The sequence below is a fragment of the Sus scrofa genome, chromosome 13, assembly GCF_054392235.1.
Source record: "Sus scrofa isolate SSC_HxYL_T2T_F1_AM1 chromosome 13, Sscrofa_HxYL_maternal_Yorkshire_Landrace_v2.0, whole genome shotgun sequence".
Classification (NCBI taxonomy): Eukaryota; Metazoa; Chordata; class Mammalia; order Artiodactyla; family Suidae; genus Sus; species Sus scrofa.
The window spans coordinates 211,421,750-211,446,633 of NC_139395.1; the positions used below are offsets into that span (position 1 = coordinate 211,421,750).

The window sequence follows — 24,884 nt, forward strand, 5'->3', positions numbered from 1 at the left end:
AAACACTTTTTATTATGTTTTTCCAGACGTAGAAAATGTGTAATACCAGTACAAAGTCTTCCTTTGTACTCTTCACCCAGATTCCCCAGATGTTACCATTTAATCACATCCACCTTATCCTTTTCTAAGTTGCGGATAAGATGTCCCTTACTCACAAGCTCTTCCATGTGCTCCTCAAGAACAAGGATACTCTCTTTCCTAACCAAGAGCAATGGCCAAAATCAGGAAATTAACCTGCTATAATATTGTTTTCTAATCTGTAGACTTTGTTCAGATTTCACCCGTTGTCTCAATAATGTACTTTAGAGCAAAAGAAAATCCCAGCTTGTGCACTGTTTTCAGTTGTCATGTCTCTTTGGTCTCCTTGCAAGCTACAACCGCTCTGCAGTCTGTATCTTTCATGACACGGGCATTTGGGAAGATTATAAGATGATCATTTCGTAGAATGTCCCTGAGTTTGGATTTGTCTGTTTTTTTTTTTTTTTTTTGTCTTTTTGCCATTTCTTGGGCCACTCCCGCGGCATATGGAAGTTCCTAGGCTAGGGGTCGAATCAGAGCTGGAGCTGCCAGAGCCACAGCAACGCCGGATCCGAGCCACGTCTGCGACTTACACCACAGCTCACAGCCACGCCCGGATCGTTAACCCACTGAGCAAGGGCAGGGATCGAACCTGCAACCTCATGGTTCCTAGTCGGATTCATGAACCACTGCGCCACGACGGGAACTCCCTGTCTGATTTTTTTTTTCATGGTTTCTTCTTATGCGTTTGTACAGGATGTCACAGCAGTGAAGCTGTGTTCTTCTTGATGCATCGCATGGGGAGGAATGGGGTGTCGTCACCCCGTTAGTCTGAAGTGACATTGATATTTGGAGAAGGCATCTTTTAGGTGACAGGTGCCCTCATCAGCCATCCTCATGCAGGGTGAGTCATTGTAGTTAGCAATATATGTAGCAAAGCTGCAAGAGTCTTGAACTCAGGAGAAGCAAGTCTTAAAGCGGAAGAGGAGGAGGAAAAAAAGATTCTGGAACCTGGAGTTTGGGCAAGGGGACCTAGTCCCGAAAAGGCATCCCCAGTGTTGCTCCTGCTGTTGGGATGAAGTGACAGGGGAGCATTTGTTCCGGAAGGGGCTTAGGATGAGGAAGAGCATCAAGGAAGAGAGACGCTGCTCACCTGGGGCTTTGGTGAGGACTAAGATGTTCCTTTTCAATGCTCCATCTGTCACAGGTCAACGCTCTTTCTAAGCTTTGGAGCACCTTGCAGCTCCATCTGCTTTTCCTTTGGGATTGATGGCTTCCACTTTAGCCCCAGACATAGTTGCTTTTAAGATGATGACCAGCTTGATACTTCTGGTAACTCAACCTGTTTATTATCTATTGCTTATCTCTACATCAGATGTGCTTCTTACCACTGCAAAGAATGCTAGAAGGTCAACTGTTTGCTTCTGGCTCGGAAGACCTTCTTACTCCACATATAAACCTATTCTTTGTTTTATAAATGATCAAAACTTGGGTTTCCTTCTGTGTGTATGTAGGGAACAAGGCATTGGCAGAGGGGGAGCAGGGGATGATGTTTACTTCTGTCCATCTGGTGCCCCAAGCCTCCCCAGGACCCCTGAGGAGCGAGCGGTTTCCTTGGGGCACGGCTGTCGGTATTTCTGCTCATGATTGTCTTTGGCTCATTGTCAGAATGTGTCATTCCTTTTGCTTTGTTCCTGCTCCTTACTTCATATATTTACCTTCACCTGGGCTGTTGGAGAAACATCACGTAGTCATGGAGATAGTGGCCACAACAAATGGAAGTTCCCCAAACTCACGTTGTCCCGCAGTCACTTCCTCATACCTTGGAACCAAACACCAACGAATGGAGGTGATAATAAGAAAGATGAACATTTATATAGACTTGACTCCTGAGGTCTCCCACAAAAAGATACGCTGGAGGTTTCACCCGGTACCTGGGACCTGATTTGGAGATTGTCTTTACAGAAGTAGTCAAGTTAGGAGTTCCCGTTGGGGCGCGGTGCAAACGAATCTACAACTAGTATCCATGGGGGTGTGGGTTCCATCCCTGGCCTCACTCAGTGGATTAAGGATCTGGCATTGCTGTGAGCTGTGGTGTAGGTCACAGAATTGGCTCATATCCCAAGTTGCTGTGGCTGTGACATAGGCTGGGAACCTCCATATGCCAAAGGTGCAACCCTAAAAAGCAAAGTTAAGTTAAGGGGAGGTTATTACAATGGCCTCTAACCCAATATGACTGGTGTCCTTATCAAAAGGGGAAATTAGGACAGAGTTAGACACATGGGGAGAATGCCATACAATGATTACAATTATGCTGCCCCAAGCCGAGGAGCAACCAGAAGCTGGGGGAAAGGCCTGGCAATAGATCCTTCTCTAGAGACGTTGGAGGGAGCCTGGCCCTGTTGATACCTTGATTTGGGACTTCCGGCCTCCAGGCCAGGGAGCCAGTACAGTTCTGTTCTTCTAAGCCACCCGGTGTGTGGCATCTTGTTACAGAAGCCACAGGAAGTTAATAGAGCAGATTTCTGAGCACTCTGCGTGTTATAGCTCATTTACCCTTGACAGCGGTCCCCTAAGATAAGTGCGTTATTATCGTCTTCAGTTTATGGATGGCTGTCTTGGGTCCAGAGGGATCGGGCAGCTGATAAAACCCTTCTTTACCCAACCCCCTAATATCCGCCTCCGGCTGTCATCGTATTTCTCGCCTCTCCTTCCACAGCCACCCTGTGCCTCTTTTTTTTTTTTTTTTTTTTTTTTTTTTTTTTTTTTTTTTTTAGCTGTTTCTTGGGCCGCTCCCATGGCATATGGAGGTTCCCAGGCTAAGGGTCTAATCGGAGCTGTAGCCGCCAGCCTACGCCAGAGCCACAGCAATGTGGGATCCGAGCCGCATCTGCAGCCCACACCACAGCTCATGGCAATGCTGGATCCTTAACCCACTGAGCAAGGCCGGGGATCGAACCTGCAACCTCATGGTTCCTAGTCAGATTCGCTAACCACTGCACCATGACAGGAACGCCACCCTGTGCCTTTTCTTGCCTTCTGGCCTCCCTCCCTCTCAGTCTCCTCTCGGGGGCTGTCCCATCTCTTAAACATCTGCATCCCCCGGCATCCTGGCCCACAGGTGTCCCACGAACCGTTCCCTCAGGTTTCAGCTGCCACCTGTGCGCAGATCACTTGCTGGTTTCTCTCCTCCGAGGCGCCTTCTGGAGCGTCTAACTCCAGACACGCAGCTGGGATGCCCCACAGGCACGCAGAACAGAATCACAGACCCTGCTCTTAATGTCAGATTTCCCAAGAGGATGGCACTGCCCGTTCAAAATCTGGGAGGCCTCCCCAGGTCTCCCTTGTCCCTGTGCCCTCGTCCCCCTCACCCAGCCCCACCGACTCTAGGGCTATGTCACTGTCATTTCAGCCTGGACCAGCTGTGTCACTGCCAGGCCCCAGTGCAGAATAAAAATAGGGGCCCCTTGTTCAAAAATGCAGAGGAAAGAGCTATTAAAGGCCCTAACATACCTTTTCTTGTCATGTTTTTTTTTTAATTGGCTCTTCAATAATTTTTAAGTTTTTTTAAAAACGAGACTTTGAATTATTAGCATGGATTTTTTTTTTTTTTTTTTTTTTTTTTAGGGCCTCGACTGTGGCATATGGCAGTTCCCAGGCTAGGGGAAGAATCGGAGCTGCAGCTGCCAGCCTACACCACAGCCGCAGTAACATGGGATCTGAGATGTGTCAGCAACTTACACCACAGCTCACAGCCACACCAGACCCTTAACCCACTGAGCAAGGCCAGGGATCAAACCTGCATCTTCATGGATACTAGTTGGGTTTGTAACCCATTGAGCCATGACGGGAACTTCTTGCATGGATTATTATTATTATTATTATTTTGCTTTTTAGGGCCATACCCGTGGCATATGGAAGTTCCCAGGCTAGGGGTCCAATTGGAGCTGTAGTCACCGGCCTATACCACAGCTCATGGCAATGCTGGATCCCCAACCCACTGAGTGAGGCCAGGGATCAAACCCTCATCCTCATGGATACGAGTTAAATTTGCTTCCTCTGTGCCACAATGGGAACTTCTGGAAAGCCTTCTATTAAGGTTGAAAATTTTATAAAAGAGGAATGAGTGAGAATTCCCATCATGGCTCAGCAAAAACAAATCTGACTAGTATCCATGAGGATGCAGGTTTGAACCCGCATTATATATATAGAGAGAGAGAGTCAATTATATAGTCAATTATATCTTACCGTGGCTGTATTTATCTCACTCTAGCTCTAATAAAGAAAGACACTGGGGTGTGGAGTTCCCATCATGGCTCAGTGGTTGACGAATCCGACTAGGAACCATGAAGTTGCGGGTTCAATCCCTGCCCTTGCTCAGTGGGTTAAGGATCCGGCGTGGCCGTGAGGTGCGGTGTAGGTCACAGACATGGCTTGTATCCCGAGTTGCTGTGGCTCTGGTGGAGGCGTGGCTACAGCTCTGATTCAACCCCTAGCCTGGGAACCTCCATATACTGAGGGAGTGGCCCTAGAAAAGGCAGAAAGAAAAAAAAAAAAAAAGAAATACACTGGGGTATTCCCTGATGGCTCAGCAGGTTAAGGATCCAGTGTTGTTGCTGCTGTGACCCAGGTTGCTGCTGTGGGGCTGATTTGATCCCTGGCCCAGGAACTTCCGCATGCCATGGGCGTGGCCAAAAAAAAAAAAAAAAAAAGGAAAGAAATACAGTGGGTTCTCATTATTCAAGGTGGTATGTGCTATAAAACCCTGCTGTACGGCATTGAAATAGCAAATCCTGAGCCATCATTCCCAGGGGAATACAAACCTGGTTTTATGCATGTTTGTGTTTCAAGACATCTTATTTAACATGCCTTGCTGATTCGCTAATGCTGACCTCATTGCCAGCAGCATTGTGATTTGTGCCTAGATGCAGCCACTCTAACACATGCATTTTCTCAGTAAGGCTCATCCCAGCTTCTTGTGCTTAGGGACACGAAACAAACACCACCACGCTTGGGGCTGTTTGACACAGCAAAATCACCAGCATAAAGCACAGAAATGAGAAAAGCATTGCACCAGCTAGGCCCTGAAAAGGACAGGTGTTTATGTGTGCGAGCCGAAACCAGCAGGCAGGGGGTCCATTCCAGCTGGAACCATGCAAGTTGGAAGACTCGGATTTTTCTGAGAATGGCTGAGAAAGTCCCAGGAGAATTGATGTTGCGGTTGCAAATAGATATGAGTGAGTAGGTGAGTTTGCAAAAAAAAAGCAGTCTGCGAATCATGACAGGCAGCTGTCTATACCAACGAACCAGGGTCGGATTTTCCTCCGGTTAATCATCCAGAAGCTGGCCAGCAGCCCGTCCGTGGAAGAAGACTCCAGCGTGGTAGTGAATAAAGCAGACATAATGGGATGTGATCACTCAGCTGTCACCCCAGCGGTTGTGTATAAAGAAAGCAACAGCCTCAGAATAGCAGGTGTAAGCTGAGGGCCATCAGAAGTAAACAGGTTCTCAGCCAAAAAGGAGAATGGAAGAGTAGGCAAAGAGAGCCTGGGAGGAGCTCCTGCTACGGCCAGTGGAAACGCATCCAACTAGCATCCACGAGGATGCAGGTTCCATCCCTGGCCTTGCTCAGTGGACTGGGGATCTGGCATTACTGTGAACTGTGGTGTAGGTCACAGATGCGTCTCGGATCCCACGTTGCTGTGGCTGTGGCCTAGGTGGGCGGCTACAGCTCTGATTCGACCCCTAGCCTGGGAATTTCCGTATGCTGCAAGTGAGGCCCTGAAAAGCAAAAACAAAAAAAAACAGAGCATTCAGGAGAAGGAAGAAAGCCTGGGCCCCCAGGGACCCTTGAGGGAAGCCGAGCCCACTGGAAAAGGTTTACACCAGGCCCAGGGGCAGGCGTGCCAGGGGTTCAATTAACGGTGAATATAAGATGGAAGCCAGGCCAGCCTGATTACCAGGCGGGCGGCTTTATTTCTCTGTATTTGCCAGCCTTTCCTGTTTCTGCAGAATGCAAAGGAGAAAATGCTGCTACCTCCCCTAAGTCGAAGGCGAAACCAAAGAAGGGGGAGACCTGCCCCCAAACCCTCTGTTAGACCAACGAGGGGAGCTGTCACAGATACAGTCTGTCACCTGGCCTGTTCCCTAAGCGTAGCCACTTGCATGGGAACGTCACAGCTGTGGCAAGTTTGAGAAACTTCCCTGTTCTGATTTTGCTACCTGCTTAGGCAACAGAACATGTTTAGTCAAAAGTACAAGAAATGGGAGTTCCCGTCGTGGCGCAGTGGTTGACGAATCCGACTAGGAACCATGAGGTTGCGTGTTCGGTCCCTGCCCTTGCTCAGTGGGTTAAGGATCTGGTGTTGCCGTGAGCTGTGGTGTAGGTTGCAGACACGGCTCGGATCCCGAGTTGCTGTGGCTCTGGCGTAGGCCAGTGGCTACAGCTCTGATTGGACCCCTAGCCTGGGAACCTCCATATGCCGTGGGAGCGGCCCAAGAAATAGCAAAAAGACAAAAAAAAAAAAAAAAAAAAAAAAAAAAAGTACAGGAAATGTGCCCTGCCCCCAAATCCAATCATTTTCACCTCCCCAGTAGCTTTATTTATTTATTTATTTTATTTTTTTTTTTTTAGGTTTACAGTGTTGCTCACCAGTCATCATCTTGGAAAGCTAAAAGAAAAAGTTTTATTATTAAGAGTAGTGAAAGCACTATATGGTTTTCCAATGAATTGAATCAAGCACCAAATGCGTGCCCTTGTCTTCATTTCTGCCTTGAGCGGCATCACCGCTGCCCTGATCATCCTACACGGCTGAGGGTGGCCCGCCGTGAACTAAACCATCTGGAGTCGAAAGGCTGTTTCGGGGGCAGTTGGGAGGCAGGCACCTGTCCGCCCCCACATCCGTGTGTTGGGCCGTGTTGAGCCCTCTGGTTGCTCGGCTTTCCTGAGTGTTTCTGAGAGCCTTTTGTTGTCAAGGGGGCCAGAGCCACTAATTTGGCCAGTGCCAAGCAGAAAAGATCAAGTGTAGATTTCATATCTTGAGTTTTAAGAGCTGCTAAAAAGTCGCATGAAGTTATCAAATGCACCTCCCTCCTGCCTTCATCGCCAAGTGGCTCTGTGGTTTAGGGGGATACTCTGCACCCCAAAGAAAAGAAAACGTGTTCAGTGTGAATGCCTTGGGTATTTGGGTAAATGGGGATCGATCCACTTACTTTCCAATGAATCTAATCCAGATGTTGTTGGTTTGACCACTTTCTGGGATGGGTACCTGGTTACCGAATAAGGTGTTCATTTTTATAAGATGTGAACTCTGGTTGAAAAAGCTCAAAGGAGGAGTTCCCATTGTGGCTCAGTGGTAATGAACCCAGCTAGTAACCATGAGGCTGTGGGTTCAATCCCTGGCCCCCCTCAGTGTTGCTGCAGGCTGCAGTACAGGTCATAGATGTGGCTTGGATCTCGTGTTGTTGTGGCTGTGGTGTAGGCTGGCAGCGGCAGGTCTGACTGAACCCCTAGCCTGGGAACTTCCATATGCTGCAGGTGAGGCCTTAAAAAGAAAGAAAAGGAGGGAGGGAGAAAGGAAGAGCTCAAAGGAGCACCCATCAGACTGTTCAAAATAAAATGGTGAAGGTGCAGCAGAAACTAATCCAGCTAGTAACCATGAAAACTCAGGTTCGATCCCTGGCCTCGCTCAGTGGGTTAAGGATCCGGTGTTGCCATGAGCTGTGGTGTAGGTCACAGGCACAGCTTGGATCTGGAGTTGCTGTGGCTGTGGTGTAGGCCGGCAGCTGCAGTTCCATTTCAGCCCTTAGCCTGGCAACTTCCATATGTGGTGGGTGTGGCCCTAAAAAGCAAAAAAATGAAATGAAAAGATAAAATGGTGAGGGTAATCGCACAATTGTAATTCAAGCTCAGTCCAGTGTATTGAGAATAGTTTATAATCAGATAATTCATATCTTTCTCTATTTCTCTTTTTCTCTGTGTATAAATATACATATATGTATTATTTGAGTATAGAAATATGCATGTATGTAATATATGTATATATGTGTATATATACATTCCTGTGCTATAAATGGTGCAGAAAATCCTCTTTGGGGGCTCTTGAAAGATCATGCTAACATGGAAATTGCACTCAGGCGAATGGAATTGAAGGATCCATTACACTCACAGGTCCCACAGGAGGGAGACACAGCAAGCCATGCAGGGCTCCACATGGGCGAAGCACCCAGGGGGTGGCTCAGCCACGCAGGTGGGGGGGCTGAGAGAGAGAGAGAAAGAGAGGACCCACGGGCAGGTGCCTTCACTGGCAGACAGAGTGGCACGCACTGCAAAGTCATGAGGAGTTGTATTGGTGTGTTGGAATGTCACCGCTTCACAGTCAGGGGAGCCCAGGGCAGGGACCAGGCTTATCACACGAGTGTAGCTGATGGCCTGTGCAGGACGCTCACAGCCCATTCATGGGGATGTGGAGGCACTAGGAAGATAGGAGGTTTACAGCGTTCCCTGGTGCTGCAGTGGGTTGGGAATCTGGGGCTGCTGTGGTGCAGGTTCGATCCCTGGTCTAGGAACTTCCCCTTGCTGTGGGTGTGGCCCCAAAAATGGACAGTGCAATTACCAGCAAGATCTCTAAGTACTGGACAATGGTGGTGCTGTGAGGATTGATCAGAATCTGAGTTCCCCTTGTGACTCAGGGGGTTAAGGACCCAAAGTTATCTCTGTGAGAATGCGGGTTTGCTCCCTGGCCTCACTCAGTGGTTAAGGATCCCAAGTTGCCACAAGCTTAGGTTGCAGATGTAGCTCAGATCCGGTGTTGCTGTGACTGTGGGGTAGGCCGCAGCTGCAGCCCCAATTCAACCCCTGGCCTGGGCATGTCTATATGCTGCAGATGTGGCCATAAAAAGAATCTATTGCTCAGCCATTCATCTCTAGCCTGTTCTTGCTCTGCTGGTCTTGTTCACACACTTAAAAACTATTCATTGCCAGGAGTTTCCTGGTGGTTCAGCAGGTTAAGGACTTGGCTTTGTCACTGATGCAGCTCAGGTTCAATCTCTAGTCCGGGAGCTTCTACATGCCATGTATGTAGCCACAAAAACCACAAACAGAAGTTCTTGTTGTGGCTCAGTGGTTAACGAACCCGACTAGTGGCTCAGCGGTTAACGAACCCCACTAGTATCCATGAGGACACAGGTTCCATCCCTGGCTCACTCAGCAGGTTGAGTGCTGCCCTGAGTGTAGTGTAGGTTGCAGACATGGCTCGGATCCTGTGTAGCTGTTTCTGTGGTGTAGGCTGCCAGCTACGTTCTGATTCGACCCCCAGTCTGGGAACCTCCACATGCCTCAGACGTGGCTGTAAAAAGGAAAAAAGAAACAAAACCAACAAACGAAAAACCCCACATTATTCATTGCTTTCCTTCTATATGTCAGACTCTAGCTTCTGGAACTAGAGCAATAAATAAAACAATATCCCTGCTCACATTCAGGAGCGGGAGAGAGTGACAGCGCATCTGCATGTAGTGAATTAGCAGAATCGGGGATAGTGGGGCAGGAAGGGCGTGTTTCTCAGAGCAGCTCCGAAAAGCCTGTCTGATAAGGTTACATTTGAACAACGGGCAGGATGAAAGGGTAGAGGGGAGAGAGAAAGCAAATATTTGGAGGGAGAAGCTTTCTGGAAAAGAGAACAGCTGAAGCAAAGATCCTAAGGTGGGAGTACGTGTGGCCTTTTTGAGAAACAAGAAGATTGGAGCCGATGGGAAGAATTATAAGGGTGAGGTCAGGTAGGTAGTGGCGCAGTGGTTAACGAATCTGACCAGGAACCACGAGGTTGCGGGTTCGATCCCTGGCCTTGCTCAGTGGGTTAAGGATCTGGTGTTGCCGTGAGCTGTGGTGTAGGTCGCAGATGCAACTCGGATTCGACCTCTAGTCTGGGAACCTCCAGATGCCACGGGTGTGGCCCTAAAAAGACAAAAAGACAAAACAAAAAATCAGAGGGTTGGTGTGCAGAAAGAGAAAAGAGGGGGATGTTGGGACAAAACACTAACAAGGCAAGAGACCATTGAATAAGTGATCGTCAGAAACCAGGGTTAAATGCAAGAACTCGAAGCCACGGGAAGTGGGAAACGGCGCCTGGTGCCACATGGAAGAAGAAAAGCGTTCATTCCTCAAGGCGGAAACGTCACAGAGAGAACTGGGAGCCGTTCCTTTAGTTGTCAAATGTTAGCAGCCAACTTCCAGGGTTAATTTTTTCCATTATTATGGATCAGAAATTGGAGAGTAGGAGTCCCCATCATGGCTCAGTGGTTAACGAACCCGACTAGCATCCATGAGAACGTGGGTTCAATCCCTGGCCTTGCTCAGTGGGTTAAGGATCTGGCCTTGCCATAAGCTGTGGTGTAGGTTGCAGACTCGGCTTGGATTCAGTGTGGCTATGGCTGTGGCATAGGCCGGTGGCAACAGCTCTAATTCCATCCCTAACCTGGGAACCTCCATATACTGTGGGTATGCCCCCCCCCAAAAAAAAGAAATTGGAGAGTATTTTAATCCCATACACTTTGGGGTTCCTTTAAATGCTCTTGAAACTATGGAAAGCATGGAACATTTTGCAGTTTTTGTGCCTTCAGAAATAGTATTTTGGGAATTACCATTGTGGTTCAGCAGCAATGAACCAGATTAGTATCCATGTGGATGTGGGTTTGATCTCTGGCCTCAATCAGTGTGGGTTAAAGGATCTGGCGTTGCTGTGAGCTGTGGTGTAGGTCTCAGACACAGTTCGGATCCCACCTTGCTGCGGCTGTGGTGTAGACTGGCAGCTGCAGCTCCCATTCCACCCCTAGCCTGGGAACTTCCATAGGCTGCAGATTTGGCCCTAAAAAGGAAAAAAGAAAAGAAGAAAAGAAAGAAAATCAAGCAGCTTTATTGTCAAAGAGAATAGCTTGAGTTTGTTGAGAAAAAAGTGGTCAGATTGGATTTTCCCGAATTTGTAGGTGTAAAAGTAACATCTCAGGAGTTTCCTGGTAGCTCAGCAGGTTAAGGATCCAGTATCGTCCCTGAGGTGGCTTAGGTCGCTTCTGAGGCACCAGTTCGATCTCTGGCCTGGGAACTCCCACATGCCTCGGTGGGGGGCGCCCCCCCCACCCCCCCGCAAAAAAAAAAAAAAAAAAGTAACATATCAGAAGCCAGCAAAGTTAGCCAGATTAGCACTCAGCTGGTTCTTTTCAAGAAGCACAAATGATTAATGGTATAATCCCCACCATGAATATGAGCATGTCCTTAGGGCGGTTTTATAGAATATGAAAGCAAACGTCATTTACCATTTACTCTTTTCCCGGATGTCTGAGTCCTAAATCCAAATGAAGTCTAAGCCAGGAACCAGTGGATTCAGGGCTACTTGTCCTTGCCTGTTTGAAGGGCTCCCTCTTCCCTAGAGATTGAACTCCCCATCTCTTTTCCACCCAGCACCCCCATGCAGTCCTCAGGGGATGAAACTGACATGCCCAGCCGGTGTGTAAGGTGCTCTTCTTGTGCTGTTTCTCATCACCTGCCTGTCAACCCTGTAACGTAGGTATGTCTCCTATTTTACAGATGAGCAAACTGAGATCTAAAGGAGTTATAGTTAACGTGCCTGAATAAGCAAGTGATCTGAAGGATTGCAAAGCCTGAATTCCCTGCATCACAGCTGTGGCCTCCACCTCTGTGCTTTAGCGCTTCTTTTCCAGGGCCACACTCATTGGAGAACCACCCAGTCTGCCTGGTCATATCCCCTCTCTCACACACATCAGCACATGGAAACCTCCCTGCCTGTGGGCATTCCATAAAAGCTCACTCAGTCTCTGCTTCCCACTTAAACTAATGCAGTGTTTTGATGTCAGTGGCAGGAGTTCCCACTGTGGATTAATGATCCTACTTGTCTCCATGGAGACTCTGGTTCAATCCCCAGCCCAGTCCAATGGGTTGCTGCAGCTGTGGTGTAGGTTGAAGCTCTAGCTCGGGTTTGATCCCTGCCCTGGGAACTTCATGTGTCTAGGGGGTGGCAAAAAAAAAAAAGTGGCATTGTGAAGGGTGGTGACTAGTAGGCTAATTAATGAGACTGCTAATCCCTTTTATCTCTTTAGTAATTTTACTGACTTCAATGGTAGCCTTTCAGTAGCAAGGTCTTAGCTCAAAGAAATGATTTCCCCCAAGGGGACTGAAGGTCACCTGGGATGGTGTCAAAACACAGTCACAGACCAGTGAGATGTGTTTGGTGAAAGTTCTTGTACTCAAAGACCTACCTGCTTCCTACCCAACACAAGTACTAGTTGACAGAATGCCGGAGTATTAGTCAGAGTAGGCCAGCTGCTGAAACCAGCAACTCCCAAATCTTGGTAGGGTAATCAAGATAACGCATTAGCTCTTGCCCATGCCCTGGTCCAGTGGAAGTGGACAGGCAGAGAGGCTGTGCTCCATGCGGTCATTCAGGGACCCAGGTTCCTTCCATCTTGTGCTTCCACCATCTCCTGCGTCCTCAGAGTTTGTCCGTGTTGTGTCGCTCTCCCACATGTGACAGCAGATGGGGAGAGAGAGTGAGTAGAGGATCACACGGGTTCTCGAGGGACAGATCTGCAAGTGACAAGCATCACTTCTGCCCTCTCTCCATTGGCCAGAACTTTCCATGCATCCACTATATTATCCGGAGGCCTGGAAAACCTGCTCCTCCCATGTGTGTCTGCCCTGTGTAGATGCTCATGTTACCTCTGTCCTCCTCTGGTCTGTGTTGGGGTCTGAGCACATCATTTAAGAGCAGCACAGTTCCCTTCATCGCCCAGGTCACTTGCGATGCCCTCTCAAATCTCTAAGAAATAGTCTGATGGCTCTAGTTGTCTTCATTATCAACCTCTAGCATCAGCTCTTTCCTGCCAAACCTGGGACTAGAGAAGGGACTTAAAGTCTAAATTCACTTTTTGATCTAAATGCTCTTGGGTGTGTGGTGCCCAGTCATGAGCCCTTTATCCATTGTGGGGTTTTTTTCCTGCATCGTTAGATGCATTGACTCATTGCTCTAAAGCCCCGTGGGCTGCCCTTTCCTCGTGCTTTAGCCAAACTTTTGAAACACACTCACAAACACAAAAGAAAAAAAAAATACCCTTTTCTGGAAAGAACTTCAAACAAGTAGAAACACCTTTAAGTATTTGTGAATAAAAGGGTGTAGTCTCTTATCTAAAGCATTAACTGACTGGAGGGTGCTGCTTTCTTAAAAAAAAAAAAAAAATGGGGGTGGGTGGCTAGCAATGATAATACAGTTGAATCCCATTCTCTTTCCAGAAGTCAGGTTGTGAAATTGGCCCCTGGTGATTAGGGACCGGAGGGCAAGGATGTGGGGTCCGGGCCTAATGTACTTGTATCTTGCACTTGGAGTAACTCAGGCCACCATCAGTCCTTGGGAAACTTGGACTTTTGTGGCGGCCTTCTGGCTTCAGAAAAAAAAGAGCAAGCATTCACAGCCAGCTTGGCGCAGTGGAAACGAATCTGACTAGGAACCATGAGGTTGCGGGTTCGGTCCCTGGCCTTGCTCAGTGGGATAAGGATCTGGCGTCTTGGTGAGTTGTGGTGTAGGTCGCAGACGTGGCTTGGATCCCGCGTTGCTGTGGCTCTGGCGTAGGCCGGCGGCTACAGCTCCGACTGGACCCCTAGCTTGGGAACCTCCATATGCCACAAGAGTGGCCCAAGAAATGGCACAAAGATAAAAAACAAAGAGAGAGAGAGAGAGCGACCCCACAGGTTTCCCTTCCCCTTCTACTGCATGAGGACACAGTGAGAAGAGGCCAGCTCTGAACTAGGAAGAGGGATCTCACCAGAATGTGATCATACTGGTGTCTCGATCTTGGACTTCCAACCCCCAGACCTGTGAGAAATGAATTTCCATTGTTTATAAGCCACCTTGTCTGTGGTGTGTCGTGATAGCCTGAATGGACTAAGACAACAATATAATGGGTTGACTGTCCCCAACACATGGGAAGAGTGAGTGGGCTCATTGGGGAAGCCAGAGAGCACACTGGAAGGGGCTTTAGACTGGGAGCTGGATCATCTGTCATCTGCCCTTTGTTCAAGGTCAACCTTGGCAGCAGGCTCTTCCTCTTGCCTGTTCCTACCTTCATCTTGGGAGGGGCCTAGTCCAGAAGGCATCTTCCCAGCTCCTGGCATCCTCATTTCCAATAACCTTCTCTTCCATTGACCTCTTATACCTTCTTCCACGGGCATTGCTATCATCTGAAGCTGCTTGAATCCGTTCAAGCAATGTCTGGGCACAAGGTTGCTGGTGTCATTGACTGTCCCTAGTCTGGCCTTGCTGGGTCTCAGCAGGGCCTCTGTTCCTTGGGCCTCTCCTGTGCTCCTTTGTTTCCCTGTACTGAGCTTGGAGCCTACAGTCCATCATTTCAACTCTCTCTTGCTAGCACCCACTTTCAAATTTGTTTGACCTTAACCCACAGTAAGAAATAGAATTTAATAGGAATTCCCATTGTGGTTCAGCAGAAATGAACCCATGAGGATGCAGGTTCGATCCCTGGCCTCGCCCAATGGGTTAAGGAGCCAGAGCTGTGGTGTAGGTCACAAATGTGGCTTGGATCTGGTTTGCTGTGGTTGTGGCATAGGCCAGCAGCTATAGCTCCGATCTGACCCCTAGCCTGGGAACCTCCATGTGCTGTGGGTATGGCCCTGAAAAAAACAAAAAACACAAAGAAAGAAATAGAATTTAATATAACCTAGGGCTCATGTGTATATATATTTATACACACACAAACAAATATGCATAGACCTCTCCCCACTTTTAAACAATCGTAATTATTTCAAAATCTTTCCCTGGACATCAATTCTTAATCAATAATCTTATTTCTCTCCTCACCTTCAGCAAGCTATTGCAAGGGTTACCTGTACAAACTACTAGTTTCCCACGGCTGCTTGTGACAAATTATCACACACTTAGTGGCTTGAAACAACACAGGCTTGTTTTCTTAGGGTTCTCAAAGTCAACGTCTAACATCAAGGTGTTGGCAGGGCTGCATTCCTTCTGGAGGCATCAGGGTACAATCTGTTTCTTTGCCTTGTCCAGTTTCTAGAAACCGCCTACATGTTTGGCTCCCGGCTCCCCCATTCCAACCTCTGGTTCTGTTGCCACATTTTCTTCTTCTGACCTTCTTGTCTCCCTCTTGTAAGGACCTTGTGATCAGATTGGTTCTCTCCCAGATCACCCAGGAGCATCTCACCAGCTTGAGATCTTTACTCAGTCCTTGTGGCAAAGCCCCCTCCCCTTGTTTTGTCTTTTCTAGGGCCACACCTGCGGCATATGGAGGTTCCCAGGCTAGGGGTCCGATTGGAGCTGTAGCCACTGGCCTACACCACAGCCACAGCAACTCGGGATCTGAGCTGCGTCTTCGACCTACACCACAGCTCACGGCAAGGCCGGATCCTTAACCCACTGAGCAAAGCCAGGGATTGAACCAGCATCCCCATGGTTCTTAGTCCAGTTCGTTAACCACTGAACCAGGACGGGAACTCCCCGAGTCCCTTTTATAATGTAAAGTAACCTATTCAAAGGTTCTGGGCACAGAGGGGCTGTTATTCTGTCTACCACGTGACCCATCTTAGATTTTCCTTAATTTCCTCTGACTTTTTGACCTTTTCTAAACAGGCTTCTGTTTCCCCCTCACCATCCCAGATGCCTCGCCAAGGGGCCTCGGTGCCCCCCATGTTGCTAACAGCAGTGGGTAGTTCTTTTTTTTTTTTTTTTTAAGGGCTGCACCTGCGGCACATGGAAGTTCCCAGGTGAAGGATGGAATCAGGAGCTACAGCCGCCGGTCTACACCACAGCCGCAGCCATGCAGGATCCGAACCGTGTCTGCGACCTACACCACAGCTCACGGCAACACCGGATCCTTAACCCACTGAGTGAGACCAGGGATCGAACCCGAAACCTTATGGTTCCGAGTCAGGTTTGTAACCCACTGAGTCACGACAGGAACTCGCAGCAACGGGCAGTTCTAATTGTTCTTCTTCTTGACCCCTTAGCAGCTTCTGACACAGCATATCATTCGGAATGGGGTCTGGGCGGGCACCTGTGGAGACCACAAGGTGGGAAGGCCGGTGGCCTATCCTCACATGTGCTTCCTGCTGTCACTGCGGAGGAGGCCACGTGCAGGTGGGGTCACCTGCTGTAGACAGTGTTCATGACCCTTTGCTGTGTAAATCAGCCACAGGCTCCACACTGTCTAGACTTTATTGGTATAAAGTCTTGGTCACAAAACTTTGCAGGCACAGGTTTTTTAAACAAACATTTTTATTTAGCTACCCACAAAAAAAGTACACAGATCCCAAGTGTGTAACTGGGTGAACTTTCACAGTGAAAGTAAAACACATACCCCACCCTTCAGGTCAAGAAACAGAGCTTTGGGAGTTCCTGTCGTGGCTCAGTGGTTAATGAATCTGACTAGGAACCATGAGGTCGCGGGTTCGATCCCTGGCCTTGCTCAGTGGGTTAAGGATCTGGCGTTGCCATGAGCTGTGGTGTGGGTTGCAGATGCGGCTCGGATCCTGTGTTTCTGTGACTCTGGCATAGGCCTGCTGTGACTCTGGCTAGGGCTCCAATTAGACCCCTAGCCTGGGAACCTCAATATGCCGCGGGAGCAACCCCAGAAAAGGCAAGAAAACCAAAAAAAAAAAAAAAAAAAAAAAAAGAGAGAGAGAGAGAGAGAAAGGCAGAGCTTTGTCAGCTCACACGCACCCCACCTCCTGTCCCCTTTCTGTCACTAACCCCTCTCTTCCCCCAGGTAGCATTATTCTGGGGAGGCATGGGTGGTTTTATGCTTTTTGGGTTTTTTTCTCTTTAAATGGACTTTTTTTTTTTTTTTTTGGCCAAGCCTGTGGCATGCAGAAGTTCCCAGGCCAGGGATTGAACCCAGGCCACAGCAGTGATTCCAGATCCTTAACCTGCCACCAAGGAACCCTGAATTAGAGTATCTTTTTAAGAGAAGTTTTAGGAGTTCCCAGTGTGACCGGGTGGGTTAAGGACCCAGTGTTGTCTCCCTGAGGATGCAGATTCCATCCCTGGCCTTGCTCAGTGGGTTAAGGATCCGGCGTTGCCAAAAGCTGGGGCATAGGTCACAGATGCGGCTCAGACCCAGTGTTTCTGTGGCTGTGACATAGGCTGGCAGCTACAGCTCCAATCTGACCCCTAGCCCAGGAACTTCTATATGCCACAGGGGCAGCTGTAAAAAGAAAAGAGAGAGAGAGAAATAAAAAGAGAAGTTTTAGGTTCACAGCGAAATGGAGCAGAAAGTTCAGAGTTTCCCATACACCCCTGCCCCCACACTGGCAGAGCCACCCCCACTGTGGACACCCCATACCAATGGTGCATTTGTTATAATCAGTGAACCAACTTTGACCCCTAAGTATCACCCAGAGTCCATAGTTTACACTAGGATTCACTCTTGACATTGAACATTCTACAGGTTTTTTAAAAATGCATAAGGACATGTGTTCCCCATGATGGGGTCAGGAAGAGTGGTTTCATTGCCCTGAGATTCCTCTGTGCCCCATCTATTCATCCCTGTCTCCCCCTGAATCTCAACCACTCCTGCTGGCCATGAGCAGAGTCTCCATAGCTTTGCCTTTCCTGGACATATAGTTGGAATCCCATGGCGTGGAGTCTTTTCCAACTGGCTTCTCTCACTCGGTCATATACATTTAAGTTCCCCCATGTCTTTGGGGGCTTCATAGCTCATTTCATTTTAGTGCCGAAGAATATTCCATTATGGGATGTAGGCACAGGTCTTCGAAGAAGGAATTGGGCTGAATCTAGAGCAAGTTCTCCTGCTGAAGTCTCTTCTTTGTACTTGTGGCCTGTTAGGACTGATAGACTGGGAGGGGGCCTCCCCTCTCCCCTCAAAGTACAGAAGGGCCCCAAAGACCTGGAGTTAGTTCTGGGCGTTCAGCATCTGCCTTTAGAATATCACTCTCAGAACATGCAGATGGGATGCTGGCGGGCTTGGACCACTGCACTGCATCGTACTGTGTTTTTGATGTACATGGTTCCATGAAGATCAAGTTCATTTACTGGGGACAGACTACATGAAAAAGAGGGTGAACAAAGGTGATGGCCCGAACACAGAAGTTCCTTTCACACTCGTGGAACAGTCTGTGGAGCAGGCGTTGGTGCCTTCCATGAATCTGGGACCCAGGCCCCTTCTGTCTTATGGGTCCACCTGCCTCGGGGCCTTATCATTACCTTCGTGCATTGCCTACAGTAATGCACAGCCTTTTTTCTTTCTTTTTTTCTTTCTTTCTTTCTTTTTAGGGCTGCAGGTGCATTGCATGGACGTTCCCAGGCTAGGGGTTGAGTCGAAGCTACAGCTGCCAGCCTACGCCACAGCCATGGAAACACCAGATCCGAGCTGCGTCTGTGACCCACACCATAGCTCATGGCAATGCCGGATCCTTAACCTGTTGATCGAGGCCAGGGATCGAACCTGCATCCTCATGGGTACCAGTTGGGTTCATAATCCGTTGAGCCACAGTGGGAACTACCGCACGGCCTTTCGAACAGATCATAAGCCCTAAGCCGAAGGCGTGGTCCCAGAATTACTCGAACATTTCATCAGCTGCTCCGCTGTAATGCATGATGGGGCGAGGAACAAGAAAGTTTTAGTGACATAGCTAAAGAGACCCAAGGATGGGGGTACCAGCTGGGGAAACTTCAGGGTGGGGCTGGCCTAGGGGCAGCATCAGTACCACCCTGAGTCCCCTGTATGGTTCATAACAGGATGCTGAGATTCTACGAAGAAGGCTGGGACTTACACACATCATGGCTTTATCCGGGCCTGCCTGTGTCCTACAGGATGACGCTGACCTGGGGCCCCTGGACCCCTGGAGGCCCAGTCCCCTCTCAGTGTCTGTGGGATGCACCTTGTGAGTGACAACATTCCAAAAAGCAGGACCTGGCTCATATGCCTGCTGCCTGATGGCAACTTTGCTGCTCAAGCTAGACTTTACTGCTCTAAGTCAAGTTAACTTGGGGTAGCTGATTTCTTGGCTATGCTTATGATGGTTTTCAAGGGTGGGAAGACCAAAAAAAAAAAGGAGTTGCAGTGCGAGGCCACCCGTCTGGATGAAGTGTGCTGGCGAGGATGCCCAGTCTCCATCCTCAGATGGGCATGCGTGGATTGGCAGGTGTGACCACCCTCTGGCAGAGCATAGAGTCCCTTTTCTGTAACTGAAACCTAAGCAGGAAGGAGTTCCCGTCGTGGCTCAGTGGTTAACGAATCCGACTAGGGACCATGAGGTTGCGGGTTCAATTCCTGGCCTTGCTCAGTGGGTTAAGGATCTGGTGTTGCCTTGAGCTGCGGTGTAGGTCGCAGACGTAGCTCGGAACCTGCGTTGCTGTGGCTGTGGTGTAGGCCAGTGGCTACAGCTCCGATTGGACCCCTAGCCTGGGAACCTCCATATGCCGCGGGAGCGGCCCAAGAAATGGCAAAAAGACAAAAACAAAAAACAAAGAAAAAAACCAAACACCTAAGCAGGAAGAGCTCAGCACCGCCAGTCTGGGTGGGAATCCGGGAGTTCTAGAGTGCCTTCCTCCACGCCCCCTTCCCCCCGCGCCCCCATCAGAGGCCGAGGGCTGCCAAACCATCTCCCACGCACCTCGCCAGAAAGTCCCTGGCTTCCCTCCCAGCTGCCTTGCGATTGACCTTATGAGGTGTGAGAAGGAGGAAAGGAATCTACATTTCAGATCAACCTTCCTTCCTCCTTTCTGAGAAACAGGCCAGGCCTCCAGCGCCGGCCAGCCCCTCAGAGCCCAAGGCCTACAGGACTCCCCCCAGCCTGCTGGAGATCCCGGGGACGCTGGGATCCGGAGCCCGTATGAGTTTGCCAGAGCTGCTGTAACAAATAACCACATACGTGGGTGATCAAAACCAACAGAGATGCATCCTCTCACAGTTTTGGAGGCCGGAAGTCTGAGATCAGGGTGTGGGCAGGGGAGTTCCCATTGTGGCTCAGCAGGTTATGAACCTAACTAGTATCCATGAGGATGCAGGTTCGATCCCTGGCCTGGCTCAGTCCGTTAAGGATCTGGCGTTGCTGTGGCTGTGGTGTAGACTGCCAGCTGTAGCTCCAATTCGATCCCTAGCCTAGGAACTTTCATATCCTGCAGGTGTGGCCCTAGAAAGAAAAGGTGTCGTTGGGCCCAGGGTGCCTTGAGAGTTTCCAAGGGGGCCTCTTTCCCTACTTCTTCCGGCTCTGGTTGCTCCCGACAGTCATTGCTTGGTGTTCTCGCGGAAGCATCACTCTGGTCTTGACGTGGCCGTCTCTCTCCGCGTCTCGGCTCATCAGGACACCAGTCATGCAGCGTTGAGGGCCTCTCTCACTCCAGTGTGACCTCATCTTAACTGATTACATCTCCCGCAAGCCTAGTTCCAAACAAGGTCACGTTCTGAAATTCTGGGTGCACTTGAACTTGGGGAAGGGGCACCATTCAACCCATAACAGGGCACGACCACCTGCCCCTTCCCCTCCCTTCAGAGAAGGCGCTTATCGAGGGCAGAGGGCCCACCTCGTTTTCTCCTCCAGGACTGAGGCAGGCCAAGGAGCGAGTTCCTGAAATAAAACGGCCTCCCCTTGTTCCAGGAAGGCCTGGCCCCCTTAGTGGGAGATGAGAGAACCCAAGTCTCCCCAGGACAGGCCTCCATATGCCCAAGGGACATCCACTCATAATTTTTTCCTGCTTTAGAGAGATGCTTCAGGGCCAGTTGGCTCCTGGCCAGTCCCTTCGTGCTTCCTGGTGGGAAGGTGCTCCCGGAGCCTTACAAGGGGCCATCTCAGATGGAAAAGCTGGCACCCGCTCCCACCGCCCCAGGCTCTGGGCTTTCCAGGGTCCTCTCGGGCAGCAGCTGAGCAAACCCCACCCCCCGCCCGCCCCCGTCTTCCTCACAGACCGCCCTTCCTCCCGGGGGAGCCCACGTCCTCCTGTGCTGAAATCCAGGAAGGAGGGGTGCGTTCCTGGGCCTCTTGTAACCCAGCTGAATATTTTCCAGGTTACCTCACCAAACTCCTGCAAAACCACACCGCCTATGCCTGTGATGGGGACCACTTGAATCTGCAGTGCCCTCGGCATTCCACCATCAGCGTGCAGTCGGCATTTTATGGGCAAGATTACCAAATGTGTAGCACACAGCAGCCTGCCTCCCAGCGGGAAGACAGCCTAACCTGTATGGCGCCTACCACCCTGCAGGTATGGCCTTTCCTAGATGCTGAAAGGTGACAGAACGGTTTCCTCACACTGTCCCTCTCTGTCCCTCTCTCTCTCTCTGCATATACTTATGATTATATAGTTCACTCAAGAGTTCCCGCTGTGGCACAGAGAATGGCTCAGTTTGCTGTGGAGTTGCGGGTTCAATCTGGAGCCAGGCACAATGAGTTAATGGATCCTGCGTTGCTGCAGTTGCAGCTTGGGTTCAATCCCTGGCCTGGGAACTTCCAAATGCCACGGGTGTACCCTCAAAAATAAATAAATAATTAAATAATAAATAAATAAATATTTTAGTCAAAGCAAACCTGATCCATGAAAATCTCAATGTAGATAAACCGCCAATTTTCCAGGTGAGCTATTCTTCGCGTCTCAAAAAGATTCTTTATCAAACAAGTCTACATAGAATTCCTTCTTATTGGTGCGCCCCCGAATGCACTCACAGAATGAATTTGTCCATAGACACACTCACTGCAGTAAAGCAGAGGACGGTCGTGTCATGTCCGGCTTCAGTCTCCAGGCCCACGTCCCCCATCCGCGTCCTGGTAGAGAGGGAAGGCTGTGGGTTCTTTAGTGGAAACCGCAAGGCAGACATCAGAGGTCATGATCAAATTCTTAAAGAATGCATTTAAGGAAGGGATGTATCAGTAATTATTCTCTTTTTTTTTAATGGCGTGCTTCTATGGTTGTAGATAATCATGTTATTCTGGTTTGGGGTACTTTGGGCAGCCGCTGCTGGTTCATCCTTCTAGATAGTACCAGGAATTAGGGGTGGGAGTGGAACAGAATCATTCTTTCTTCAGTCGGCATTAGGGAAACATTTGATCTTCGAGGAAGCCCAAACCAATATATCAATGATGACCTTAGACTGCTTTGGCTTCCAATGATCCAGGCAACCTCTACTCACTGCCCCTGGGCCCTCAATGATTATAACTAATTGGCCAGGGCTACAGAGTCACTTGGCCTTGAATTTTTTTTAATGCTTCCAAAGTTCCATGTGAATCCATTGATGTCAGGGTAGTTAGAGCAGGCAGCAAATTAGATGTCAGCTCGATTTTGTCAGTCGTGGGAAATGGTGAGTAAAGGTAAATTTCCTAGAGCAACTGAGGAGAAATGGAATTAGCTTTAATGCTGTGCTGCTCTCCCTACAGCCTGAAGAGGAGAAGCAAACATGATGTGATGATGGAAGGATTTTTCTATTTTGTGTACTATGTATTGCTCCCATCCCAAGCATTGTAAGATCTGGGTAGAGACACCAAATGAGGAGCCAAAAGAATGTGTTTGAATGAATCCCTTGGTTTCCACACCCTGAGGAGAGATTACAGGTTCCTTGTGGAGCCAGGCAGTTCCTTTCCCTGTGAGCCCCACCCTATCCCTGACCCTTCCCTCTATCCTCAGAGGGCCCCATTCTTCACCCCAATAGCCCTATCCACCCATCCCTGCTACCCAGGCAGTCTGCTGTCCTCCTAGGTACAAGAGAAGAATGTTGGCCAGTGCCACCAGGGCGGAAGTGCCTACTTTGTGAAAGTAGGAACTCCTGGCACCCTGCAGTCCCAAAGCTCTGGCACCAACCTCATCCTCCAATGTGGGTGCCTGCCTCTGCCAGGCATCCCCGAGGGAAGAGGATGTTCCCATTACCAGGCAGACAAGTCAGCATTTGTGAACACAATTCTGATGTTGTTTGCAAGATGTGTTTGCCAGAAACATCTCTGGGCGCTGCTCTTTCATCTAGAAATCAAGAGATCCTTTACTTTGTGTCTTTTGACCTGCTTTTGGGAACTGAGGCAAGGTGCTTCCTCAGAGGGCGGTTGCTTAAGGAAGAAGAGAGTGGGTTGATGTCTGCACAGGAGCAGTTCACCTGACCTAGCCCATGGCTACGTGGCTACAGGAAGCCCCCACCGCATTTTCCAGCTGTAATACAGTTTGGAGGGAGCTCTGCCTTGGGACTCGTTCTGTGGTTGCAAAACAGGGATCCATCCAAGAGCTGTGTTATTTCATGCTGCTCTCAACCACGAGAATATGCATCATCACCTGGGTCCTCTGGGTTTCCCTGTGCATTTTTCCTGATTTTATGCTTATCTGCAGGGCTTCTGAGGTGATGGGGGACGCCTGGTAGGGCCAGTATCTTTCATGGAGATGTTCCATGAGCTACTATGAGAACATGGCGACTCAGGTTCCTGAATCGGCACTAAATTCAGTCCAGCAGGAATAACTAAATTCTTGGGAACATTTTTACTGTACTTAGTGTCCTTCTTACCAAAACCAAGAGGAGGACCTCTTTGTTTGTTGTGGGCAGGGCCCGATCTATTTGGGAGCTGAGAGGGCAGCAGTGGGCACCCACAACCCACTGTTGGGTGTTCCACGAGCTTGCACAGAGCACACTCGCTCACAAAGGTGTGATCTGCCTGGAAAAGGTCAGGAGAGATTTGAAGGAAAGGTTTTAAGCAAAATGCTCAACGGAAGGCCTGAGTATTCCACTAAGAAAATCGCTCCACTGGGGAGAAGTGGGTCCGTGCCCTTGAGGTTGGTGAGGGTGGGAATCAGCTTTTGAATTTTCATTTGTTGGCCTGGGTTTGGGTTTGGGTCTTCAAGGGGTCCCCCAAAAGCTGAGCACTGCCGTGGCCGGGTTGGGGCATTTCTAAGGATGAGAGGCTATGGTTACAATTCCTGATCCCCCTCATGCTCAGCTATAAAAGCAGGGTTCCCTCCTGGAAGGGGACGTCCAAGGACCTTCTGGTTCATCCCTGGTACCCTGATTCTGCTCCCCACCCTGGGAACCTCCTTGAGGGGGCGCTTTTGCCAAAACTGTCAGCAGTGATGTTGGGTGAGGCAAATTGGAGGCTGCTTTTCTGCTGGGGGCCCAGTCTGTTGGAGCAGGGTTCTTCCTCTAGGAGGATGGGGAGACAGGGAGTTGGAGGCAGGGAGCCCACCGGCTCAGCCATGTGCCTGTGCTTCTGTTTTTAGAGGCAGCTGGTACCAGCATAAAGGTTTTAAAATGTGAGTCCCGGGCCAGACTGGCACGTGCCCTTCCCGCTCAGAGCCCGGAGCTGCCCAGGTATGGGGTCTCACAGACAGTGTGTGGTTTTTAAGTCTGTCCCTTTTTCTACCCCCTTGTTTTAGAAGGTGCTGGATGAATGCCAGAACCAGCGGGCCTGCCATCTCCTGGTCAATAGCCGTGTGTTTGGACCTGACCTTTGTCCAGGAAGCAGTAAATACCTCCTGGTCTCCTTTAAATGCCAACCTAGTAAGTAACTTCCGAGGGGGACAATGTGTGGGGGTGTGGGCTCCCTGTTTCATTCACACCCTGGATGAAAATGCTCCACCAGTTGGCATTTGTCCAACTTTGAAACTCTTAACAGGAATGCTGGGCCTCATTCCATGTGGCTTTTCAATTTGTGTGTTTATGTGTATGTGTGTGTGTGTGTGTGTATGCACGTGTGTGTGCACTTACCTGTGTGCATTCTTGCAAATCCATGAATTAAAAAAAAAAAAAATCCAGGAGTTCCTGCCGTGGAGCAATTGGGTTGGTGGTGTCTTGGGAACGCTGGGATGCAGGTTCAATCCCCAGCCCGGCACAGTGGGTTAAGGATCCAGCAT

The 24,884-nt window shown here is 49.4% G+C and overlaps 1 protein-coding gene across 4 annotated transcripts in view; it reads left to right on the forward strand.

The window, feature by feature from the left end:
• Positions 1–24,884, forward strand: part of EVA1C (eva-1 homolog C) — a 103,615-nt gene that overhangs the window by 19,158 nt on the left and 59,573 nt on the right. For 3 of the 4 annotated variants that reach the window (XM_084991940.1, XM_021070917.2, XM_021070918.2), the window contains exons 2-3: positions 21,076–21,272; positions 24,408–24,531. In XM_084991940.1, coding sequence (XP_084848066.1) covers positions 21,076–21,272; positions 24,408–24,531 — 321 coding nt within the window. The remainder of the gene's footprint in view (positions 1–21,075; positions 21,273–24,407; positions 24,532–24,884) is intronic. The other variant, XM_021070919.2, reaches the window with a different exon arrangement.